The sequence below is a fragment of the Neoarius graeffei genome, chromosome 13 (assembly GCF_027579695.1).
Source record: "Neoarius graeffei isolate fNeoGra1 chromosome 13, fNeoGra1.pri, whole genome shotgun sequence".
NCBI classification, from domain to species: Eukaryota; Metazoa; Chordata; class Actinopteri; order Siluriformes; family Ariidae; genus Neoarius; species Neoarius graeffei.
In genome coordinates this window covers 81507544-81531760 of record NC_083581.1, presented here as the reverse complement: position 1 = coordinate 81531760, position 24217 = coordinate 81507544, and the positions used below count along the sequence as shown (strand labels likewise).

Below are 24217 nucleotides of genomic sequence, written 5' to 3'. Positions count from 1 at the left end.
TACATTGTCCATTACTAGTGGAATATATGGTAATTCATGTAATATATTTACTTTTCATGGGTCGAAAACATCTATTTCAGCTAGCCTACAATTTAAGTCTATAAACCTAAACTATGTACCCATACCAGAGATTTTCACATTGTGTTTAATTAATGTTAATCTAAAGCAGTTGCAGAATTGGCCTACAGTGCACTCAGTGAGGAAAATCCCACTTTTTATGCAATGCATGATTACATGCAAAACACATGAAAATACATGATTGCAATGCAAAATACATGAAAAACAAATGTCCCCACTTTTTATTACAAGGATGAAAACAGATGTTTTAATAATATTTTCACTGCCGATCTGAAAATGTCCCTGGTTTCCTTCTCAGAAATCTGCTCACCTTATCCTAGCATCTGCCACCAGACCCCTGCAGCTCATCCAGAACACTGCAGCCTGCCTGGTGTACAACCTCCCTCATTCCTCCCATCCTAGCCCTCTGCTTGCTGCCCTTCACTGGCTGTCTGTGGCAGCTCACATCAAACTAAAGACATTGGTGCTAGCTTACCAGGCAGTCAAAGGTTCAGGTCCAGCATACCTCCACGACTGATCTGACCCTACATGCCAGTCAGATCCCTATGTTCCACTGCTACTGGTTACCAGGCCACTCTGCTCCTGTTCAACGTACTCAAGACTGCTGCCTGTCCTGGCTCCCCATTAGTGGAATGACCAACTGTAGAGTCATTATAGTCATAGGTGATGTGATCCTCAAATTCTTTGCAACTTTTATGTTGAGGAGCGTTATTATTCTTAAATTATTGCACTATTTGCGTCCATGCAGTTTTTCACAGACTGGTGAACCCCACCCTGTCTTGACTTCTGAGAGACACTACCTCTTTGCAGTGTGTGCTTTTTTTCAGGTTTTTTTTTAAATCTTACTAACCTGTTGCCATTTTTTTTAAGGATTACACACTTTTCCAGTCTTTTGTGGCCCCTGTCCCAACATTTTTCAAAAACAGTTTGCTTGGATTAAATTCAAAACGAGCATTTATTGTATTTTATATTTGTACTATTTTCAATTCACTATTGGACCTCCATGACTTGCAAATCTGTTTCTATTTACAGTTTACACAGTATCCCATCTTCTTTGGAAACAGGGTTGTATTAGGGCAATTCCATGTAAATGTCAACCTCACCATGCAAAAATAAAGCAACATGTAATACATCAAAACCACTCCCAGAGATATCACCTAGGCCTGTATTTTACAGATGTGAATAAGTTGAACCAATTTGTAACCAACCTAATATGTCACTGTCAGTCTTTCTTTCTTATAATGTAAACCCCAAGCTAAAATCAACTTTGATCATGTACAATTCTATATTATTGCCACAAGCCACAGAAATGTATGCTAAAATCCACAAAACAGCAAAACAATAGCCATCCTAAATATTATTTAAGAACTTTGATAGTTTTAGCTGATATTTAGAGAGTTTTTCAAAGGGTTATGGTGGTTAAATTGCTGATTTTCTAAACATATGCCATGTCTATTTCAGACGCGTCACATCCATAACGGAATTTCGTCACATCCATAACGCTGACTTTTCCTTCCGAAACTCTGCATGAAATACAAAATATTTTAAACAAAGATTTTTTAATATTCACCTTGGACCCCTCTATCAAATGGATATCTCCATTTCGACATTAGGTTTACAATTTCACAGAGTTTGATAAAAATGTACAGTCACCCAAGAAAAGTGATACTTTTTCTGTCACATCCATAACGCATCTTTTATTGGCGTTTTCTGGCATGCCCTAGATGTACTATGGGAATTGTTCTTGTTCTATCACTTCTCCAGTATGGTACAGCCTTAAAATATGCAACACCTGTTTAAATACTGGGAGACAATAAAACATGCACTGGGTCATTTGTTGCCATTTTGAGTTCAAGTGTCACGTCCATAACGCTGGAATTGCTCATTAATTGCAATTTGCACATTTATTCTCAGAACTGCTGTTCTAGAAATTTCTGGCCACTGTCATCTTCTGACCCACCAGAAACCACTGTAGCTGCAGTAAAGAACAGGTATGCACATGTGTATGAAAGAGAGTGAGATTTTACCTTTTCAAGATGTGTTAATATGTTCTGTTCTGACAGTAGGCTAAAGGATCTTGAGAATCCACTCTGGAAAGTGCAAACACATGAGAATTAGAATATGCAAAATATTAACTCCTGAATGCCATTTTGAAATATGTGGCAGGTTGTTTTGTATGTAAATCAATTTACCCTAGTGGTGTTATATGCACTATTCCTGTTTCTAGTCCAGTTCTAATGGGACATAAAACACAGGTGTTATAATAAACAGCACAATTTCTTTCAAATTTTTTTGGCTGTAATAATCGCATAGAAGACCAAAAATGCATTTAAGACAGACAATATGGAATCAAATTATTTAAAACCCAAACAGATGATGTATCATTTGCAGAGTATATTTACCAGGAACCAGTTTTCTTTGAGAGATGATAGATAATCTTAAGTATGTAAAATTTAAGTATGTGAAACTCACTGGTGACTTTGCAAAGATCATGCTTGAGGCAGTTATATCACTAAATCCACTAGGCACCTGTGAAATCTGTCAAGGGGAGATCACAAAACCATTTAGAAAGACTGTAACTGTCTTCCATTTCAATACATACAGATGAATGACAAAGTAAAGGGGAAATTGAAAATGAATGGAGAAAGTATAAGAAGTGAAGCTAATCCCCTCCTAGCATAAAATGGTGAGCAGACCCAGTTGACCATGTTTTTGGATCAAGATGAAACAGGGAAATATTTACGGTAAGTCACATTGAAAGAGGATTTATTATTGGGTCCTAGATGCAGGAGCTTCAGTCACAAAAAATGCTTTGTCACGAGTCAGCCGGGAACATCGAGGTCCTGATCCAATCTTGCACTCCATTCCCTGGTTTTCCCCTGTGCCTTCCCCATACTGCAGCCAGCACACCTGTCTCTGATCAGCTCATCCACGGCTCCATATTATACTGCTCGGATAGTCATTTGGCATGGGATTGTCTTCACCTCAGGATATGTTTTTTCACCTTTTCCCCCCCAGTTTTGTATTGTATTACTGGCAGCACGGTGGTGTAAGTGGTTAGCACGGTCATGTCACAGCAAGAATCAGATCAGAATCACTTTTTTAATCCCCGGAGGGAAATTCAAATTTGCTACAAACCAAAGAAGGTTCTGGGTTTGAGCCCAGCCAGCAGGGGCCTTTCTGTGTGGAGTTTGCATGTTCTCCCCGTGTCTGCGTGGGTTTCCTCTGGGTGCTCCGGTTTCCCCCACAGTCCAAAGACATGCGGTTAGGTTTATATAGGATGGCCTTGGGCTGGGGTGCCCTTGAGCGAGGCACATAGCTCCCAACTGCTCCCCGGGTGCTGTTAGCATGGCTGCCCACTGCTCTGGGTATGTGTGTGTGCTCATTGCTCACGTGTATGTGATGCGCATGTATGTGCTCACTGCTTCAGATGGGTTAAATGAAGAGAAGAATTTCCCAAGTGTGTGATGACTAAAATTCTTTCTTTCTTTCTTTCTTTCTTTCTTTCTTTTGTTTATTGTGCTCTGTGGAATTACTTTGTTCTTTCTGTGGTTTACATCACCTTTTGTTTTGGGACTGTGAGTGTGCTTCTTCCAATGTGGAAGCACTCTGAACTTTCAAACTTTGCTTTCCCACTGAGAGCTCTTTTCCTGCTGTAGGGCTGCATTCTGGACTCTTATGGTTTTTGCCTCCATGCTCATCTGTCAGCCTATCACTAGTCTGTTTTTTTCTCTCTCTCTAATTACCCATTCCTATATTTCTCCTGTCAGCTGCTCCCCTCCTCCAGCCCTCAACAATCAGGATTAAAGTCCAGCCCTCTTCACCCCAGTGCATGTGAGTCTGCTTTTCGGTCTAGTCAGCACCTACTGCCTTTTCGTCATGACAGAACAATCTCGCCAGAGGAATGGACCCAGCAGACTTTCAGACTCTGAAACAGTTGGAGCAGCTTTGACCAAACAAGGCTCGATTCTGGGTTACCACCAGTAGGAGACTGTGGCTGTCCATCAGCCATCGGTTCATCGGCCATCACCGACACATTACAGAAACTCTCCTCTCAGATGGAAAGCCTTCAGAATGTCATCTCCAGTCAACCAGCACCTGTGCCAGCCAGCTTACCCATTGTTCCAACAGTCATTCCAGCTCCACAACCCATCCAAGAGCCACACCTACCTGCCTCACAGCCTTACAGTGATCTTTATGATCATTGTTTATGATCTTGCCTGCTGATTTGGACTGTTTGCCTGTATTTGTATGTATCTGTATTTGTGTGTGTGTGTGTGTGTGTGTGTGTATATATATATATATAATATCTGTATTAAACTGAACACTTCTGCACATACATACATCCGGCTCCTTCGTGTACCTGCCAGAATACTTTGCCATACAATGGATGTAGCAGACATGTTTCAGTACACGATTCCATGCCGCTTCCGGGTTTCCCTGTCACTGCCGCTAGCCTTGTATTTCCGCTGGTGTAGCAATGCTTATCCTCCTACACCCTACGATGGAGAGTATCACCCATGTGGATTCCGCATCCAGTGTGGCATCCTCTATGATGACTTCCAAGAGCCCAAGCCACCCGAACCCATCTGGGTAAGCTTCATCCTATCATTCATTACTGGATGAGCACGCAGATGGGTAGACTACCTGATTCATGTCGAGCACCCGTATCCCAGAGCTCTTAGACTTTCTTTACCATGCTCAAGTTTATCTTTGAATCATTAGTAAAGGAGGAACCCCATGAAAATTTTGGGGGAGGGGCAATCATGTCAGTGGTCAACTCAGCGGAGGAGGCTGTTGCTCTAGAGCACCTCCTAAAGGCAACCATTCCAGTGGTTGACTCAGCTGAGGAGACCATCACTTCAGAGCTTCCTCCAGTGGCTAATATAGAGGGTTCCCGCATGACGTCACCGTGCCACGAGATTTCGGTAGTCGCCATATTAGAAGACCAAGTACACATCTATGCAAGTACATACATACATAAAACAAACTACACCTGAAATGTAGCCAGGGCCGGTTCTGCCCTAATCTGGACCCGGGTGCAACATCGCACAACCCCGCCCCCCCCCCCAAAAAAAAAAAAACACACCAGTCCAAATCAGGACAACCAGTGTTTGAACTACGGGGGTACTCGGGGGATCCGAGATCCCCTGAAACAGACATGAGATCCCTTGAAAACGTGATTTGGGAAATGTTGGGGGGGGTCTCTAAAATATTGGCAAAATGATGTTTATTGACATAGCAATCGTGTGTAACGGGAAGCATTTGCATATCCGAAGTGTTGTGTTTAAATCAAAGATAAAATAAACCGATATGACAATGACTGCTGCTGCCAGGTTGGTTGTTGAGTAGCCTGACTGTTTTTTTTTTTTCTTGCATGTGGTATCATTGTTGACGCGAGGTTGTTTTTTGAACATGCCAATGCGGACAAGATAGGCTTCTCATGTGTTTGGAGATCCATGCTCCGAGACAAGCGCAAGCACCCCCCCCAAGGGGAAAAAAGGGACCTATAATATCGGCATAGTTCGAACACTGAGGACAACCATCACATAACTATAAACATTTTATATCAACTATTTTAACTAAATGGGCTATAATAAATAAGCCTGCAGGCAGCCACGGCGGGCTGCCTCAGAAAAGTAACCATTCAATGACACAACTGAAAGCCTGCAGCCACGGCGGGCTGCCTCAGAAAAGTAACCATTTGTCCTACCTTAACTCATTTTGCTTTTTCTGCCTTCTTTTTTTGTATTTTCGACCCTGCGTTTATTTTCTTTCCTTTTCTGAAAACCGCTTTGTGTCCAGACATTTTGTTCTGCTACCAACGAACTAACTCGTCAGGTCTTGTCTCTCGAGCCCGCGATGATTCCCGTGGGAAGGGCAACAATTGATACATTTTTACAAACAACCAATAAACAGCCAATAGGGAGGTTGCAACGTTCAGGCTCTCCTTTGCTCACAGACACTCAATAATGCACTTATTCTCTGTCTCCTGGCAGAAAGCTCCTTGGTTTTCTTGTGTCTCAATCACAGCTGGTATTCTGTAGAAAGACTTCTTTTCACCTTTCCCATCAGCTTTGTTAGAACACCCTAACACAGCACAAAAGTTTACCATTGTAGGTTTATGATGAATCAAGTGCCTCGTGGGTTTAAATTCCGCGCGCTGCCGTTATTTCCCCCTAATCACGAGTTTGTTGGTCTTCCAATATGGCGCAGGGTTTGTTTACTTCTGGTTTCTGGTGACGTCAGTGGGAAGGGTCTATAGAGACAGCAGAGGAGGCTGTTGTTCCTGAGCCCCTCTTGGAGGCTGTATCCTCTGAGCTGGTTTCTCAGCCAGAACCAGCACCGGAATTGATGCCTGATCCAGTGCCTGTATCAGAATCCATGCCTGAACCTGTGCCAGCATCTGTTCCTGTGCCAGCACCAGTGTCTGCTCCAGAGATGGAGCCAGAGTCAGCACCAGGGCCCGCTCCAGTGCTGAAGCCCATGCCAGGGCCTGCTTCAGTGCCAGTGCCCATGTCAGAGTCTACTCCAGAGCTGGAGCCAGCGTCAGAACCTGAGTCAGCACCAGAGTTGGCACCTGTGCCAGCTTCAGTGCTGGTGCCAGAGTTAAGGCCTGAGCCTATTCCTGAACCGGTGTTAAGGACATCTGTGTCATTCTGCCACCACCTGGCCAGGAAGACGTCTGCATCATCCTGTCACCAGGTCCTAACCCAGACCAAAGCAGTGCACTGACAGAGCTCAAACCTGTATGTGAGCCAAGTCCAGAGTTCAAAAGAGAGCCAAGTCCACAGTCTGAGCCAAGTCCAGAACTCGAGTCATCTCCTGAGCTCAAGCCCAGCCTTACATCCAAGCCAGTTCCAGAACTCCAGCTTGAGTCATCTCCTGAGTGGGAGCCAGAGCACGAGTCATCTCCTGAGCTTGAGTCCAGCCATATGTCCAAGCCAGTTCTGGAACTCCAGCTCAAGTCATCTCCAGAGCCCAAGTCATCTACAGAGCTCAAGCCTGAGTCCAATCCAGAGCCCAAGTTATCTCCAGAGTAGAGGTCTGCGCGGGTCGGATTTTTCAGTCCCTCTCCTGCCCGTGCCTGCATTGTGCGGTCCCGCCCGCGCCCGCAAAGAATTATGATTTTCAGTCCCGCTCCTGCCTGCGCCTGCCATATTTTGTCCCGCTCCCGCCCGCAAATCCCGCATGATGCAGACGTTCGTGTTATTTCTCAGGAAAGTTCTTGTCTTGACACAGCGTGATGGTGCCCCGCCCCCTATTTTGAGTGGATTTGAGCATAAATATCTACAGGTCATGTTCACGTTTGTTATTATTTACCTTGTTTCTGAATTCGGAATGTTGAAATGGCAGCATGTAGACCTAATAATAATAATAATAATAATAATAATAATTATTTAAGTAGGCTAATCATTTAAGTATGCGCTCTCCCGTGGTGCGTCTCCTATGAATAATTAGTGTGAAAGGAGAGATGGATCGCACTCTTGAACTTATTCTTTTAGTTACATTTCTTTTCAGTTGTTTTTAGCAGCAGAAGGCGACAAACGTTTCGGCTGTTGCCTTCGTCAGTGTCTCGAATAATAATAATAATAATAATAATAATAATAATAAACAATAAAAAAAGACAGGCGAGCATGTAATTCCAAGTGGAAATTTGGTATATTTATTGTTCAGCCATACAAAACATTAGGCTAACCCAGTTTACATTTGTAAAGCATTTCTAACTAAAATGTCCGATTTCAGGACTCTTGACTTTTTAACGGTAAATGTACCTCTTTTTAAAGCAGCACTTACTTTTGAAGCACTGTGAGCTTCAGTAAAGGAGCTCTGCTCTTCTGCCATGATCGGAGATCTCAAACACGGAAGAGGAAAGGAATCGGAAACGTACGAGAGGTATCCTCTCCTGAATCAGAATTCTGATGACCAGCTCATCTAAGGTGTCATTGAGGCATCATGTTAGTGTGGGTCACTGGAGGCTGGGTGTGAACGGCGAGTCATTAGAGTGATCAAAGGATTGCCCGTTAGGGTGATCAATGGCAAATTTAAGATGCCATTCCTCACTCAATCTGGCAATCTGACTCTCTCTGCAAATTTAGGCATCTTAAAATGTTTTTATTAATGCCAAATAAAATATCCAGCACAAATTATATATGATAGACATAAATTAATAATTTATAAATTTTATTTTAAACACGTTTTTAGTTAGCGGGACTGCAGCTTATCACCGCTCCCGCCCGCATATGTGCACTCCCGCTCCCGTCCGCGGCCGCATATGTGCACTCCTCCTCCCGCCCACGCCTACAATGAGCTTTCAAAATTTGTCCCGCGCCGCACTGCTTTGCGGCAGGTCCCGCGAGTCCCACGGGACTCCCGCGGGAGTGCAGGGCTCTACTCCAGAGCTTGAGCCAATGTCCAGTTCAGAGTCCAATTCAAGTCCCAAGGTCAAGCTTACTCCTAGCCAAGAACCCAAGTCGTGTCCAGACCCTGAGCCCAAACCCCCACCAGGGCCAAGTATGATGAATTTTCACTCCTGGAGGGAGTGCACTGTATTAAACTGAACACTTCTGCACATACATCCACCTTGCTCGCGTACCTGACAAAACCCAGATTGGTTTCAAACAACTTGGGCATAAAAACTCAACAAGGAGTGACGTGCATGATAAATCCTAAAAGAACAGAACAGATTAAGAGCGGAGAGAGCTGGAGCTTTGTTTCTGTTATCAGAGGAACACAGTCCTGTGCTATATAGTAAAAATATATATCATCCACCTCTAGGTTTATTAAAACAAAAACAACAAAAATGTGCTGCATCATGATAGACTGGCTGCACTAATTCAGTTACAGGTTGCCAGGTCTGTATAAAACACCCACAACCTACACACAACAATATGGTTTTCCCCCCAAAAAAAGTAGGACTAGCAAAATATGGGACAAGTGATATTGAAGGGCAAGTGGAAATTTACCCTCACTTGCCCCTCAGGGCAAGAGGGGTTAAAAAGTTAATGTTGAGCCCTGCTAGGGAGAATCTGGATCACCCCTGAGGAGAGAAGATGCCACTATGAGACCAGGTCCTGCTTCTACTGTGGTAAACCTGGCCATTTTGTCTCTCATTGTCCATTATAAAAGCCTGCCCACCAGTAGCAGCAGGGATACAGGAGGGTGTACTGATAGTCTTCCCCTGCTGAGAGGCCAGTGCTTCCTGCTAAGATCATCTTTCAGGACAGGTGTTACCTGGTAAAGGCACTCATTGACTCTGGGGCAGTCCAAAGCTTCATCAGAACTTCCTTTGCAGAAGAGCTGGGGGTCAACCTACAGAAGTTAGACTACCCTCTCACCACCAGGGCACTCAGTGGCACCAAACTCAGTCCTGTTTCCCAAATCACAGAGCCACTCACTCTTAAGATCTCAGAGAACCATGTGGAGTCTATTTCTTTCTTTCTTTGCCATAAATAACTCTCATGAGTCTATTGTTCTTGGTCTTTTGTAGTTGTGCCTGCATAACTTCGACCTAAATTGGAGCAACAGTACAATCCTCTCTTGGAGCATCTGCTACTTGGCCATCTGCCTGTCCTTTGCCAAGATTCCCCTCACCTCCCAAGTCTCCAGTCCTAACAAGTCTTCTATTCTACTGCTGACCCCGGGCTGATGTGACAAGGCCTGCAGTGTCCCTGAAAAATACCAGTACCTTAGTCAGGTGTTCAGTAAAGCCTGGGCCACTTCTCTCCCTCCTCATCAACCTTATGATTGCACTATTGATCTGCTTCCTTGTACTACTCCCCCCTGGGGTTGCATTTATTCCCTCTCTCCCCTTGAAAGAGAGGCCATGGACAAGTATATATCAGAGTCTCAGGTGACTGATGTCATTCATCCCTCATCTCCAGTGGGAACTGGTTTCTTTTTCATGGTCAAGAAGGACAAGTCTCTCAGGCCATGCATTGGCTGTTGAGGCTTAAACGAGATCACCATTAAGAAACACTACCCGCTTCCTCTCATGTCCATGGTCTTTGAGCTGCTGCAGGGGGCCCAATTTTTTTCCAAGCTGGATCTTTGCAATGCCTATCATCTGGTACGCATTAGGGAGGGGGACGAGTGGAAGATGGCCTTCAATACACCAATTGGGCACTATGAATATTTGGCCCTATCTTTTGGCCTCACTAAGGCATCAGCAGTCTTCGAAGCACAGAACAGGTTCTGCAGCAGTCACTAGAAAATCAACTTTGTGCCAAAGCTAGGAAATGAGTACCATAAGAGCATAATCTAATTTCTGGGTTTCATCATCTCCCCAGGTAAGGTCCAACTGGACCCAGACAAGGTCAAGGCAGTCTCAGACTGGCTTAATCCCTCCTTTCACAAGGAGCTGCAATGCTTCTTGGGGTTTCCTAATTTTTAATCGAAGGTTTATCAGGAATTATAGCTCCATTGCCACCTCGCTTACCAAACTCACATCCTCCAAGCACCCTTTTCTCTAGAACAACCACACTGAGAATGCATTCACATCCCTTAAAACCAAGTTTTCCACTGCACCCATCCTTATTGTCCTAGACCCTACAGCTCAGTTCATGCTTGAGGTGGATGCCTTGGACACCAGGGTAGGAGCAGTCCTGTCCCAGAGATCATCTGAGGATGACCACAGCTTAGAGGTGTCCCTGTAATGCTTGACCTCAGACGATACATCTTCCTTGAGCCAGGCCCTGCCTTGGATTGAGTATGCACACAATAGCCTTCCATCATCCTCTACTGGATTGACCCCATTCCAGTGTTGTTTCAGGTACCAGTCCCCTCTCTTTCCTGAAACAAAAGGAGGATTCATCTGGCCCTTCAGCCCAGACCTTCATCTGATGTTTCTGCAGGGTGTGGGCACATGCCAGTTGTTGTCTGCTACACTGCAGTCAATTATATAAGAAGGTGGACCAATGCTGCATACCAGCCCCAGTCTACTGTCTCAGATGGAGGATTGTTATCCACCACTAACCTTTCCCCTTCAAACCCACTCCTGTAAGCTGGCACTTGGTTTGTTGGCTCTTTTCCCATTTCCAAAGTTATCAACCCCACTACTGTCAGGCTGATGTTACCTAGGTCCATACGTCATGTTCACCCTCCCTTTCATGTCTCTCAACTAAGACCCCTGGTCTCCAGCATCCTCTCCCCTCCCTCCAAGACTCCCCCAGGTTCATCAATGGAGGTGAGGCCTACACCATCCAGAAGTTGCTAAAGGCCTGTTGGTGAGGTCGGGGGTTGCAGTATCTGGTTGATTGGAAGGGATATGGCCCAGAGGAGAGGTGTTGGGTCCCAGCATGTTTCATCTTGGACTCCTCACTCATTAGGTACTTCCACTGAAAGAACCCAGAGGCCCCGTCTGGGACATTCAGGCCTCAGGATATGTTTTTTCACCTTTTTTCCTGGTTTTGTATTGTATTACTTTACTTTGCTGTGCACCATGGAATTACTGCACTCTTTCTGTGGATTACTTTGCCTCTTGTTTTGGGACCATGAGTGTGCTTCTTCCGATGCAGAAGCACTCTGAACTTTCAAACTTTGCTTTCGCACTGAGAGCTCTTTTCCCACTGCAGGGCTGTGCTCTGGATGCTTATGTTTGTTGCCTCCATGCTTGTCTGTCAGCCTGCCACTAGTACTTTTTTTTTCCTCTCTCTAATTACCCATTCCCGTATTTCTCCTTTCGGCTGCTCCCCTCCTCCAGCCCTCCATGATCAGGATTAAAGTCCAGCCCTCTTAACCCCAGTGCATGCAAGTCTGCTTTTGGGTCTAGTCAACACCTACTGCCTTTTGGTCTTGACATGCTCAACCTTTTTGTTTCAATATGAACAGTCAAAGTGCCATCTGCATTTAGATTTATCAGAAATACATCAGTGAGTAGGATTAGAAATAGTGGTCAAAAGCATTTATTTAATGACCATGATGAGCAGAAGAACAGATATTTATCATGTGTCCTGTAATATATCAGCCATCTGTACATCTTTCTGTACAGAAAGCAGATATGTATACAATATGTATACTGTTCCTACTTATTCAGGTGACATTGGGCATACCTAACTACCTGTGATTTCTCTCTCTTCTCTCTCTCCCCCCCAAATCTGTCCCTCTTAGTTACATGTCGGTCCTGGGATCGAGATGCTGACCTCTTCTGCTCCTTGGACCTGCCTGATCCATCCTGGTGCCCTGTGTCTGGTTGGAGTCTCATCACATCGCTCCTGTGGAGGGCAGCCCCATGTGGACAATTGGGGGTTGCGCCTGGAGAACGCTTTGGACTCTTGCAGTGGTGCTTCTGTGGCTGGGGACTGCAGTTGACTTTCTGACTTTAGGACTGGAGTTGACTTGCTGACTTTGGGACTACGGTTGTCGTGAACTATTTTGCACTTGGGTTTCTGTCGGCGGGGGGTTTATAGCATCAACGAAGCTGACTTTATGTTAGGACTGTTAATGTTATGGTCATGTTGTCTATTGTTGCCCGGATAGGGATGGGTTCCCTTTTGGGTCTGGTTCCTCTCAAGGTTTCTTCATGTCATCTGAGGGAGTTTTTCCTTGCCACCGTCGCTGCGGGCATGCTCATTGGGGATAGATTAGGGATAAAATTAGCTCATGTTTTAAGTCTTTCAAATTCTGTAAAGCTGCTTTATGACAATGTTTATTGTTAAACGCGCTATACAAATAAACTTGACTTGATATGTAGTACACACCTGATTAATTCCTGTCTTCAGTTTGCCAAAATGATTTGTGGTGCTGTGTTGAATCTGTGGCTCAAACTAAAAGGAAAAGAAGAAAGGAGGATACAATTCATTAAATGATGATAGCAATGGTTGGCTATGTTAAAGTAGGTTAAAGAAGGATAGAGTACAGGAGGGAATAGGGTAAGGTAAGGTTTGATAAGTTCAAGTTCAAAGTGTTGATTGTCATATGCACAGTAAGGACATGTCCACTTGCACAATGAAATTCTTAGTTTGCTGTCCACCATGAATGCCAATTACAAATAAATACATAAACAGGCGGAAGAAATAATACAAAGAAAAGGCAATATAGTGTGAAAAGAAAAGCAAAAGCAACAAAAACACCCAGTACAGTACAAAAAAAGGTAAATGTAGTGCAAAATAGGTAGCGTAATACAAAAATAAAGCAATGATCAGATGTAGCAGCAGAAGGGCAGTAATGTGCAAACAATGTAACCAGTCAAAGAAACAGCAGCAAAATGGCAGGAATGTGCAAACAATGTAACCAGATGTAAGCAGTCAAGGAACAGCAGCAAAATGGACAGTGATGTGCAAACAAATTGTAGCAAGACCTTGATGTGGGTGGAGCACAGAAGCACAGCAGGCGGTTATTTGCGTTCTGAATTGCTTTATTGCTGCTTTTCAGCACACAGCTCAAACTCTCAAACACACTTTCTCACACAGGCTATTATTGAGCCCATGGCGCCGACCTCCCCTTCTCATTCTCCTTTTATAGGGCGCAGTCACACCACGGAGCCACTGGAGGGGCACATGGTCTGAACAGAGGGTGAAAGGGCACCCCAGCAGGTAGTACCGGAGGGTGAGGACCGCCCACTTGATGGTTAGGCACTCTTTTCCAATCATGCTGTACCTGCCTTCCCGCATCGACAGCTTCCGGCTAATGTACAGCACGGGACACTCCTCCCCCTCCACCTCCTGGGACAGAACGACCCCCAGCCCTCTGTCCGATTCATCTGTCTGCAAAATAAAGGGGAGAGAAAAGTCAGGGGAGTGTAACCGTGGCCCTCCACACAGTGCAGCCTTTACCTTAAAGAAAGCCTGTTGGCATTGCTCCGTCCACTGGACCAGATCGAGTGCTCCCTTTTTAGTGGGATCAGTCAGTAGGCTGGTGACATCCGAATAATTAGGCACGCACCTCCGATAGTAGCCAGCCAGCCCCAGGAACTGTTTCACCCCCTTTTGGTCTTGGGCCTCGGGCAGGCCGCAATCGCTGCAGTCTAATTAATTTGGGACACACCTGCCCATGGCCCAAGTGGAAACCCAGATACCGTACTTCCACCCACCCAATCACACATTTCTTTGGGTTGGCTGTGAGACCCGCCTGCCTCAGAGACCTTAGGATGGCCCTAAGGTGTTCAAGGTGCCGCGGCCAGTCATTACTATAGATGATAATGTCATTCAGATACACGGCTGCGTAGATGGTGTGGGGGCGGAGGACCCTGTCCATAAGCCGCTGGAATGTAGCGGGCACCCCAAACAGCCCAAAATGAAGTGTGATGAATTGGTGTAAGCCAAATGGTGTAGAAAAGGCCATTTTCTCTTGGGACAGAGGAGTCAAGGGGATCTACCACTATCCCTTCGTTAAATCCAGTGTTGAATAAAAACGAGCAATGCCTAATCGATCGAGCAACTCGTCAATGCGAGGCATTGGGTACCCGCCAAATTTAGACACCGCGTTGACTTTCTGATAGTCCACACAGAACCGGATTGACCCATCGGTCTTGGGGCCCAGGACCACTGGGGTGCTCCAGTCACTGTGGGACTCCTCAATTATGCCCATTTTGAGCATGGCTTCAAGTTCATCCCGGACCACCTTTTTTTTGTGTTTGGGCAGATGGTAAGGGTGGCTGCACATTACCACCCCAGGGGCATCTCAATGTGGTGTTCTATGAGGTGGGTGTGGCCGGGCAGGGGTGAAAACACGTTGGAAAATTCTTTCTGCAACTGGGCTACCTCCATGAGCTGGGTTGGGGAGAGGTGGTCTCCACAGGGGACCGGAGCGGTGGGCAATGTCAATTTTCTTTTTTGAAACTCCGGCCCCAGCTCCGCCTTCTCTGGAATTGCTGACACCAATGCCATGGGGACCTCCTCATTCCAATGTTTTAATAGATTGAGATGGTAAACTTGCAATGCCCCACCCCTGTCCATTTGCCTCACCTCATAGTCGACGTCCCCGACTCGCTGTGTGACTTTGAAGGGCCCTTGCCACTTGGCGACCAATTTGGAGCTCGACGTGGGCAGTAATACGAGTACTTGGCGAATTATATTTTTGAGGGTTTGATTGAACTGTTCTACTAAGCCATCCATTTGTGGGTGATAAATGCTGGTGTGGATAGGCTTAATCCCCAGTAACCCATACAGCTCGCACAGTGTGTGTGACATGAAAGTAGTGCTTGGTCTGTCAGGATTTCTTTTGGAATTCTGACCCGGGAGATAAAGCGGAAGAGTGCTTCTGCTATACTGCATGCTGAGATATTGCAGAGAGGCACTGCTTCCGGATATTGCGTTGCATAGTCCACCAGAACTAAAATAAAGCGATATCCCCATGCTGACTGATCTAATGGGCAGAAGAGATCCATCCCAATTCTTTCAAACAGGAGAGGGTGCAAAGGCACTTTTGGAGTGGCCGCGGGATTTACTAACTGGCATTTGCGGCACGCCGTACACCACCGACGGACATCCCTGTGAATCCCTGGCCAATAGAACCGGGCCATTATTCAGGCTAGTGTCTTATTCTGCCCAAAGTGTCTGGCCATGGGATTAAAGTGAGCCGCTGGGAATATGAATTCCTGGTGGTGCTTTGGAATTAACAGCTGTGTTACCTTTTTGCCAGTTTGAGTGTCCTGCATCACTCGGTATAGCCTATCCTTAATAATAGCAAAGTAGGGGAAGGCCGGCATCACATTTGGCTGGAGAATTTGACCATCGATTACTCTCACTTGGTCAAATGCATGCCACAGAGTCTCGTCTTGTGACTGCTCTAACAGGAAATCCCTAAGGGATTTTATGTCCCTCAAGAGAGGGAGGAGAGGCAGAGTGCTCCTCACTCTGCGTATCGCCCTGACGCGGTACTGACATAGATGGCTCTGTGACAGCTTCTCCCTCCAATGCTACTCCGGGGCTTTCCCTAGCTGAATTACGTCAGGACCCACTCTTCACTATGTGCATCATTAATTCCTTAAACCCCGGCCAATCAGTCCCCAAAATTAGCGAGTGAGTGAGACGAGGGTTAACCGCCGGCTTTACACTACGTTTTTCCCCTTGAAATAGAATGTGGACAAACACTAAAGGGTAGTTGTAAACATCCCCGTGCACACACAACACCTTCACCATTTGTGCTCTCCCCAATGCCTCACCTTGCACCAGGCTTTGGTGGATTGAGGTCTGGTTACAGCCGGAATTCACCAAAGCCTGATACGTATCCCCTTGGACACTGACCAGTATTCGATACACTCTGGCCTGATTGAGGGTGGTTTCTGGTGCGTTGGGGACCCAGACCACTGCACCCACCTCCATCGCGGAACACTGATGTGGGAGATGTCCCGTCTCCCTGCAGCGCCAGCACACCAGCCCAGGCTCTCCCTCTGCACTGGTGTTACAGACATCACTCACCTGGGGGGGGGGGAGGAGACACAGACAAGGAAGGGGGGAATAGGAGGACACCACGGGTGTGCCAGGCCAGCTGGGTGGGCCCCTGCCTCTGCGGTGGGGGAATGGGGTGGGGACAGGAAGCAGAGGGAGAGAGAGAAGAGAGAGGAGAAGAGGAGACATGCTGTCCTGCCGTCAGAATGGCCGCCATGTGGTCCTCTGCCAGCTCAATTGCCTGGTCCAGTGACGCCAGGCGATGACACTGGACCCACTCTGCCGGTCCTTCTGGAAGTCGTGCGATGAATTGCTACATTGTCACCAGGTCGATCACTCCCTTGGCATCACAGTTGTCTGCCCTCAGCCACCGCTGGCAGGCGTCCCGGAGTTGCTGCCCGAATGCAAACAGCTGGCCAACCTCCTCCAAGCGCAGCAAGCAGAAGCGCTGCCACTGTTGCTCTGGGGAGCGGCTGACACGCTGGAGGATGGCTCTTCGAAGGTCTGCATACACAAGCAGACTGTTGGCGGGGAGCTGCAGCATGGCCAGTTGCACTTCGCCCGTCAGCAGGGGGAGGAGGCGTGCCGCCCGCTGGTCCACCGGCCAACCCCATGCCTCCGCTGCCTGCTCGAAGAGCATGAGGAAGGCTTCCGGGTCATCGTGCGGACCCATCTTCATTAGGGTGAGGTGGGGAGGGTCTGCTCCAGCGGAGGTCATGGGCCCCACCGACGCGAACAGGTGCCGGAACGCCTGGAGGTCCTCCTGTTGAGCCAGCACCAAGGCTTCGAACCATTGTTCTTGCTCCTTTCGGAGGGTGACCAGCACTTGGTGCTGATTCTGCTAGGCTGTGGCAAGGGCATGGATCAGGTCCTTAAATGGCGAGGACTCCATGGGGCTGTTCCCTTCTGCACTCTCCCAGGTTTCGGCACCACTGTTGCAAGACCTTGATGTGGGTGGAGCACAGAAGCACGGCAGGTGGTTATTTGTGTTCTGAATTGCTTTATTGCTGCTTTTCAGCACACAGTTCAAACTCTCTCACACACAGGCTATTATCGAGCCCTCGGCACCAACCTCCCCTTCTCATTCTCCTTTTAATAGGGCGTGGTCACTGGAGGAGACACACAAACACACGTTAATTGACAACAGGTGTAGTGACATGACCACTCACCTTCCCTGACTCCACCCCCATTCACAGACTGATGCTCAGCCAAGCCCCCACTGCCACACAAATGTAAACAGATGGGTCATTCCATGCCAAATCAACAAATATCTGACAAATTTATGCTCGACCATCTCAGATTTCAATGAAATTTGGAGGGCTCAGAGATACTATTAAAAGAAGTTAATCCCCAAAATTTGAGCTTCCTATCTCCAACGGTTTCAGAGATGCAGGCATTTGAATTTTTTTGCATTTTGCTCAAAACATACATATTTCAAAGTGTAATATAATCTTTATTATGCAACATAGAAACCTAAAATTCTGCACAGAGAGACTCAATGTCTTGTACTACAAGCTTCAACTTAGAATTTCAATGGTCATTGTATATTAGATGGTGATTTTAACAAGGAAATTAAAAAGACAAATTTGCATTTTTTTGCATTTTTAACTCATTCTGGAAGCTTGCCTGTGGCAGTAATGCTTAAACTAAGAATGTTATTCAAATCTACACAGAAATATCCACCAATTTCAGTTTTACCAAGTCTCCACTATTCCTAGTTTGTCTGTAATAGGGTTTTGAAATTCGCCGATTTCTAAAACATGCCATTTTCAGTAGCAAGAAATCCAATGTGGGATAGCAGTTAGGAACTTGTAAATTTTTTTTCAGTAATCCCCAAGACCCATATTTTATATTTCCAAATTTTTGTTCTGTCTCTCTCAAGTATTTTTAAACTACAGGGGTTTAAAAAAATCCATTTTCACCAAACCCTTTGATACCAGAACAGGTGGCTCATATCTTATAGGTTTAGAGTCTGTAAACTGCATACTTGTTCAGATAACATTATATTGCTTGGATTATATTAAATACATTGTAATACAGAGCACTGAGAAAATTTACGAATGTTATTAACTGTATGTGTTTCTTTGCAAGGATTGGATATTTTGAATAGTTGACTAGGGAATTTAATTGTAGTTGCTTTCAATTTGAGATCAGTAATTGAAAGAGTGACTGAGAGAGTGTATTTAACTTACAATTTCTGTTGTATGTTAGTTTAAGTTAAATACACTCTCTCAGTATAGTTTGGAGCAAATTTCATTAATTAATAAAATTTCATTTTAGAACGTAAAGTTTCTTCTACTCATTGCAGCTTTGCTTTGCCATATGCAGCTTTCTGTTTGTGGCTATACTTGGCAATTTTCAGTGGAGAGCAACCAATTGACACAAGGCTTTTGTCAAGTGATTCAGCTACCTCACCAGTGTATGTTGGATCCACATCTACACACATGCTCTCTTGTTCTGATTCTGTAGAACCTGCTGAATCTGCTTGGCTTAAATGTTCTTTCACTCTCTGTGAACATTTAGAACACAATTTTTGTCCAGGTTTAATATTTTTATTTATCAGTTTTGAAAGTGAATCTGCTGTTTCAGGAAGAATTGAACGTAATTCTGTTTTAACTTTTTTCTTGTGCCTTTCATATGGATCACAACAACTTTTATGTAGCTCTTTATATTTCATCAGAAACAGTTTCTCATGATGCAGACATACTGTGTCTGTGCTTGAAATGTTCTCAAGTTCAGTTCTCTGTTTAATTAATGAAATTTGCTCCAAACTATACTGAGAGAGTATATTTAACTTACAATTTCTGTTGTGTTAGTTTATGACAGTCAGAATCTTTCTTTAGTCCAATTCCTATAGAACAAGGAGGAAGTTCAGCCATTTCTAGATGTCTAAGAACAAACTCATTTATACTGATCTCAAATTGACAGCAACTACAATTAAATTCCCTAGTCAACTATTCAAAATATCCAATCCTTGCAAAGAAACACATTCAGTTAATAACACTGGTAAATTTTCTCAGTGCTCTGTATTACAATGTATTTAATATAATCCAAGCAATATAATGTTATCTGAACAAGTATGCAGTTCACAGACTCTAAAACTATAAGATATGAGCCACCTGTTCTGGTATCAAAGGTCACCTATTGTGCTGTGTTGATAAGGCTGGCTGTTGACTGGTACACAATAGCTGGTCATTGATTGCTAATGTTACACAGTCTTAGATTAAAATCAATTTTCAAATAATTAATACTGAGCATTAATTTACATTTTATTTAAAATTGAGGAAGAAACATGTCTCCTAACATACTTGAGCCTTATTGAAGCATTTATTAACCCTCAAATATCAGTTATATGAAAATATATAAAAAATTCGAATTTGGTGAAAATGGATTTTTTTAAACCCCTGTAGTTTAAAAATACTTGAGAGACACAGAACAAAAATTTGGAAATATAAAATATGGGTCTTGGGGATTACTGAAAAAAATTTACAAGTTCCTAACTGCTATCCCACATTGGATTTCTTGCTACTGAAAATGGCATGTTTTAGAAATCGGCAAATTTCAAAACCCTATTACAGACAAACTAGGAATAGTGGAGACTTGGTAAAACTGAAATTGGTGGATATTTCTGTGTAGATTTGAATAACATTCTTAGTTTAAGCATTACTGCCACAGGCAAGCTTCCAGAATGAGTTAAAAATGCAAATTTGTCTTTTTAATTTCCTTGTTAAAATCACCATCTAATATACAATGACCATTGAAATTCTAAGTTGAAGCTTGTAGTACAAGACATTGAGTCTCTCTGTGCAGAATTTTAGGTTTCTATCTTGCATAATAAAGATTATATTGCACTTTGAAATATGTATGTTTTGAGCAAAAAAAAAAAAATCAAAAAATTCAAATGCCTGTATCTCTGAAACTATTGGTGATAGGAAGCTCAAGTTTTGGGGATTAACTTCTTTTAATAGTATCTCTGAGCCCTCCAAATTTCATTGAAATCTGAGATGGTCGAGCATAACCTCTTGTTGATTTGGCATGGAATGACCCAGATGTAAACAGTCAAGGATAGTTTACAAGGAGGTAATCCATGGTTATAGACTCCTATCAGCTGTTCAGGAGTCTGAAGGTGGTGGGAAAGAAAGAGTTCTTTAGTCTGACAGTCTTACATTTCAGACTTCTGTACCTCCAGCCTGGGGGTAGGAGTGTGAACAGTCTGTGCTGGGGGTGGGTGGGGTCTTTGAGGATGGAGACAGCTCTCCTGTGGACTCTGCAGTGGTAGATGCTCTGTAGAGAGGGCAGTGGAGTTTTGGTGATCCTCTCAGCAGTCTTCACCACCCTCTGCAGGCATTTGCAGTCCATTGCTGTAGTACTGCTGTACCACACAGTGATGCAGTTGGTCAGGATGCTCTCAATCATGCAGCTGTAGAAGCTGCTGAGGATCTTGGGTGACATGTCAAAATTCCTCAGCCTCCTCAGAAAGTACAGTCACTGTTGAGCCTTCCTAACCAGCTGTGTGGTGTTAGGTTTCCATGTAAGGTCCTCACTGATGTGAACACCCAGGTATTTGAAGCTACTCACCTTCTCCACCTGAAGCTCCTGGATGAACAGTGGCTGATGAGGTCTCCTTTCCTTCCTCATATCCACTATCATCTCCTTCATCTTGTCTATGTTGAGGATGAGGTTGTTGTCCTCACACCATGACACCAGACTGGCCACCTCCTTCCTGTAGACTGTTTTGTCACTGCCCTATCCACACACTGCCCACTGTATCCTATCACTGCAGTGTTGTCTGTGAACTTCAGGATGATTTATGTCCTTGTGGGAGGCAATACAGTCATGGGTGAACAGAGTGCAGAGGATGGGGCTGAGGATGCATCCCTGTGGGGTGCCAATGTTTGTGATGCTGGATGAAGTCCTATTACCAATACTGACAGTCTGGGGCCTGCCAGTCAGGAAGTTGATGAGCCAGTCACAGAGAGTGAGGTGCAAACCAAGTGTGGAGAGTTTATGAATGAGTTGGTGGGGGATGACCGTGTTGAAGGCAGAGCTGTAGTCAACAAAGAGCATCCTGATGTAAGAGTCTTTGTTTTCCAGATGTGAGAGGGCATAATGAAGGGCAGCAGCGATGACATCTGAGGTGGACCTGTTGGGCCTGTAGGCATACTGCAGGGGGTCCAGGGTTTCCAGTATGCTGTTCTGAATGTGGGCCAGTACCACTCTCTCAAAGCACTTTGAGATGATTGGAATGAGTGCTATTGGCCTGTAATCATTCAGGCAAGTGGGTGGGCTCTTCTTGGGAAGAGGGACGATGGTTGTGGTCTTGAAGCAGGAGGGAATGGTGCTCTGGCTGAGGGAAAAGTTGAAGATGGTAGTGAAAACATCAGCCAGCTCATTGGCACATACTCTGAGGGCCAGGCCAGGGATGGTGTCTGGTCCTGCTGCCTTCCAGGGGTTGATCCTCCTCAGAGCTTTGTGTACTTGGCCTGATGAGACTGTTGGTGGGGGGGAGGGGGATTGGGTGGTCCAGGTGAGTGTGTGCCTCCTCTCTGTGCTGTAGCTGGGGGTCTCAAATCGGGTGTAGAAAGTGTTGAGGTCATCCAGCAGGCTGTCTGTGGAGCTGATGGTGCTGGTGGTCGTCCTGTAGTCTGTGATGTGCTGCAGGCCTTGTCACATCAGCCTGGGGTCAGCAGTCGAATAGAAGCCATCTGGCTTCTCTCTGTACTGCCTCTTGGCTGCTGTAATGGCTTTCCTCAGGCCATACTTCATCGCTTTGTACTCCATCTCACTGCCTGATCTAAATGCAAGAGAGCGAACATGCAGCATGCATCGTACCTGACTGTTTACCCAGGGCTTTTGGTTGGGAAACTTCCTGATCTGTATGGTGGGCATGATGTTGCAGACACGTGCTGATATACCCAGTCACATACTCAGCACAGTCCTGTATACTGACAGAAGAGTCCTCCAAAGTGGCTGCAGCTTTAAACACATCCCAGTCTGTCCGAGCAAAACAGCCCTGAAGGGTGCTCTCAGTCTCTGGGCTCCAGAGTTTGACTTGTTTGGTGACAGGATTTGTTTGTTTTATTCTTTGTCTGTTGGCCAGATACAGGAACAAAGAGATGTGGTCCGAGTGTCTGAAGTGGAGGCAGGGGGAAGCCCTGTATGCACCGCATATGTTGCTGTAAACATGGTCCAGTGTGTTCTTATCACGGGTGGGGATGTCCACATGATAATATTTAGGGAATACAGTCTGTAAATTGCACTGATTAAAGTCACCGGCAATGATAAAAACAGTGTCAGGATGAGCCATCTCTAACATGCTGATGTCATCGTGGAGTTTACTGAGTGCTGCCATGGAGTTAGCTCTCAGGGGGATGTAAACAGCAGCCAAAAACACAGCAGTGAATTCCCTTGGGAGATAATAGGGGTGGCATTTCAGCAGTAACAGCTCCACATCTGGCAAACAGTGCTTATAAACAATCTGTATATCTCCACACCAAGAGTTGTGAATAAACACACACACACCTCCTCCTTTAGCCGTACTCGTAGCTGCTGTCCAGTCTTCTCTGTGTACAGAGTAAGTCTCTAGCTGAATGGGATTTTTCTGAAAGCCAGGTCTCGGTGAAGATTAGAGCGCAGCACACTCTTATTTCCCGGTGAGCTGTGATTCTGGCTCTTAATTCGTCCAGTTTGTTTTCCAGAGAACGCATGTTGGCTAGCAGGAGGCTGGGTAGTGGTGGTCAGCTAGTGCGAGCTTTTAGCCTAGCATGGAACCCCCGCCCCCCTTGCCTCGCTTGCATCACCATCTCCAGAGCACTCTCCTGGGGTCAGCATGCTCACTCAGGTCCGGTGCTTCAGGGCCTTCCTGGGGCTGGGGGTGGTTGTGGGAGTGAACAATGAGTTGTAGCTCTGGTGATATAAAGCCAGTAAATTCCAAATGACTGTGCCTGTTAGCGATGTTCCACAGTGCCTGTCTGTTATATGTTAGCAGTGCATGACCTTTGTGCATGGCAGGAAAAAAACAGAAAATACACAAAAAAGAAGAAAAAGCTGGCATTCAAGAGCGGAGCAAGCAAATATGTCTGCCTCAAGAGGCGCCATGATGATAACACAGTAGAATAGGGTTGGGAGTACAATGGTAGGTAAAGGGAGGCTAATTTGTGGGATAAGAAAGAATAAGGTAGGGTAAAATAGGGATAAAACAGAATATTATACAGGAGGGAATAGAGGGAATAGTTTGATAGGCTACAGTAGAGTAGGGCAGAGTGAATAGAGGTGGAATGTGTTGAATTGGACAGAGTAGAGTCAGGTAAAATAGGGTAAAGAAGGATATGGTGCAGGGAAAGTAAGGTTTTGTAGGGTAGAGTATGGTAGGGAAAGTAAAGGTAAGCTAATGTGTAGAAAAAGACAGAATATGGTAGTGTAGAGAAGTACAAGGTAAGGTTTGGTAGAATGCAGTACAGGGGGAAGAGAAGGTAAAAGAAGAGTAATATGTGGAATAAGAAACTATGGTAGGGTCAAGCTGGTGGACAGAAAAATATGGAACATGAAGAATAGGGTAAGATAATGTTTCTTGGATGCAGTTGAGATTTAAGACAGGGAAGGGACAGGTAGGGTAATGTGTGAAACATGATGGAATAAACTCTCAGAAATAAGTTACCAAACTGTCCACAACCCTGTCACTGGGATGGTATCGTTCACAGTATATCTTTAGTCCCTTATGTATATTTCACCTGGAAATATATAGTACACCTTCAAACATAATTTAAGGTACATGATTAAACCTTAAAGACCACTGATTTATCTTTAAAGCT

General features: G+C 45.1%; 1 protein-coding gene across 6 annotated transcripts in view; it reads right to left on the bottom strand.

Annotated features, from left to right (window-relative positions):
- LOC132897201 (cadherin-like protein 26) overlaps window positions 1–24217 on the bottom strand; it is a 186686-nt gene that overhangs the window by 21406 nt on the left and 141063 nt on the right. For 3 of the 6 annotated variants that reach the window (XM_060938642.1, XM_060938639.1, XM_060938641.1), the window contains 4 exons: window positions 12777–12842; window positions 2551–2616; window positions 2271–2312; window positions 2106–2168 (listed from right to left, as the gene is read on the bottom strand). In XM_060938642.1, coding sequence (XP_060794625.1) covers window positions 2106–2168; window positions 2271–2312; window positions 2551–2616; window positions 12777–12842 — 237 coding nt within the window. Of the gene's footprint in view, window positions 1–2105; window positions 2169–2270; window positions 2313–2550; window positions 2617–12776; window positions 12843–13674; window positions 13782–24217 lie in introns of those variants that run through there. The other 3 variants (XM_060938640.1, XM_060938643.1, XM_060938644.1) reach the window with 3 other exon arrangements.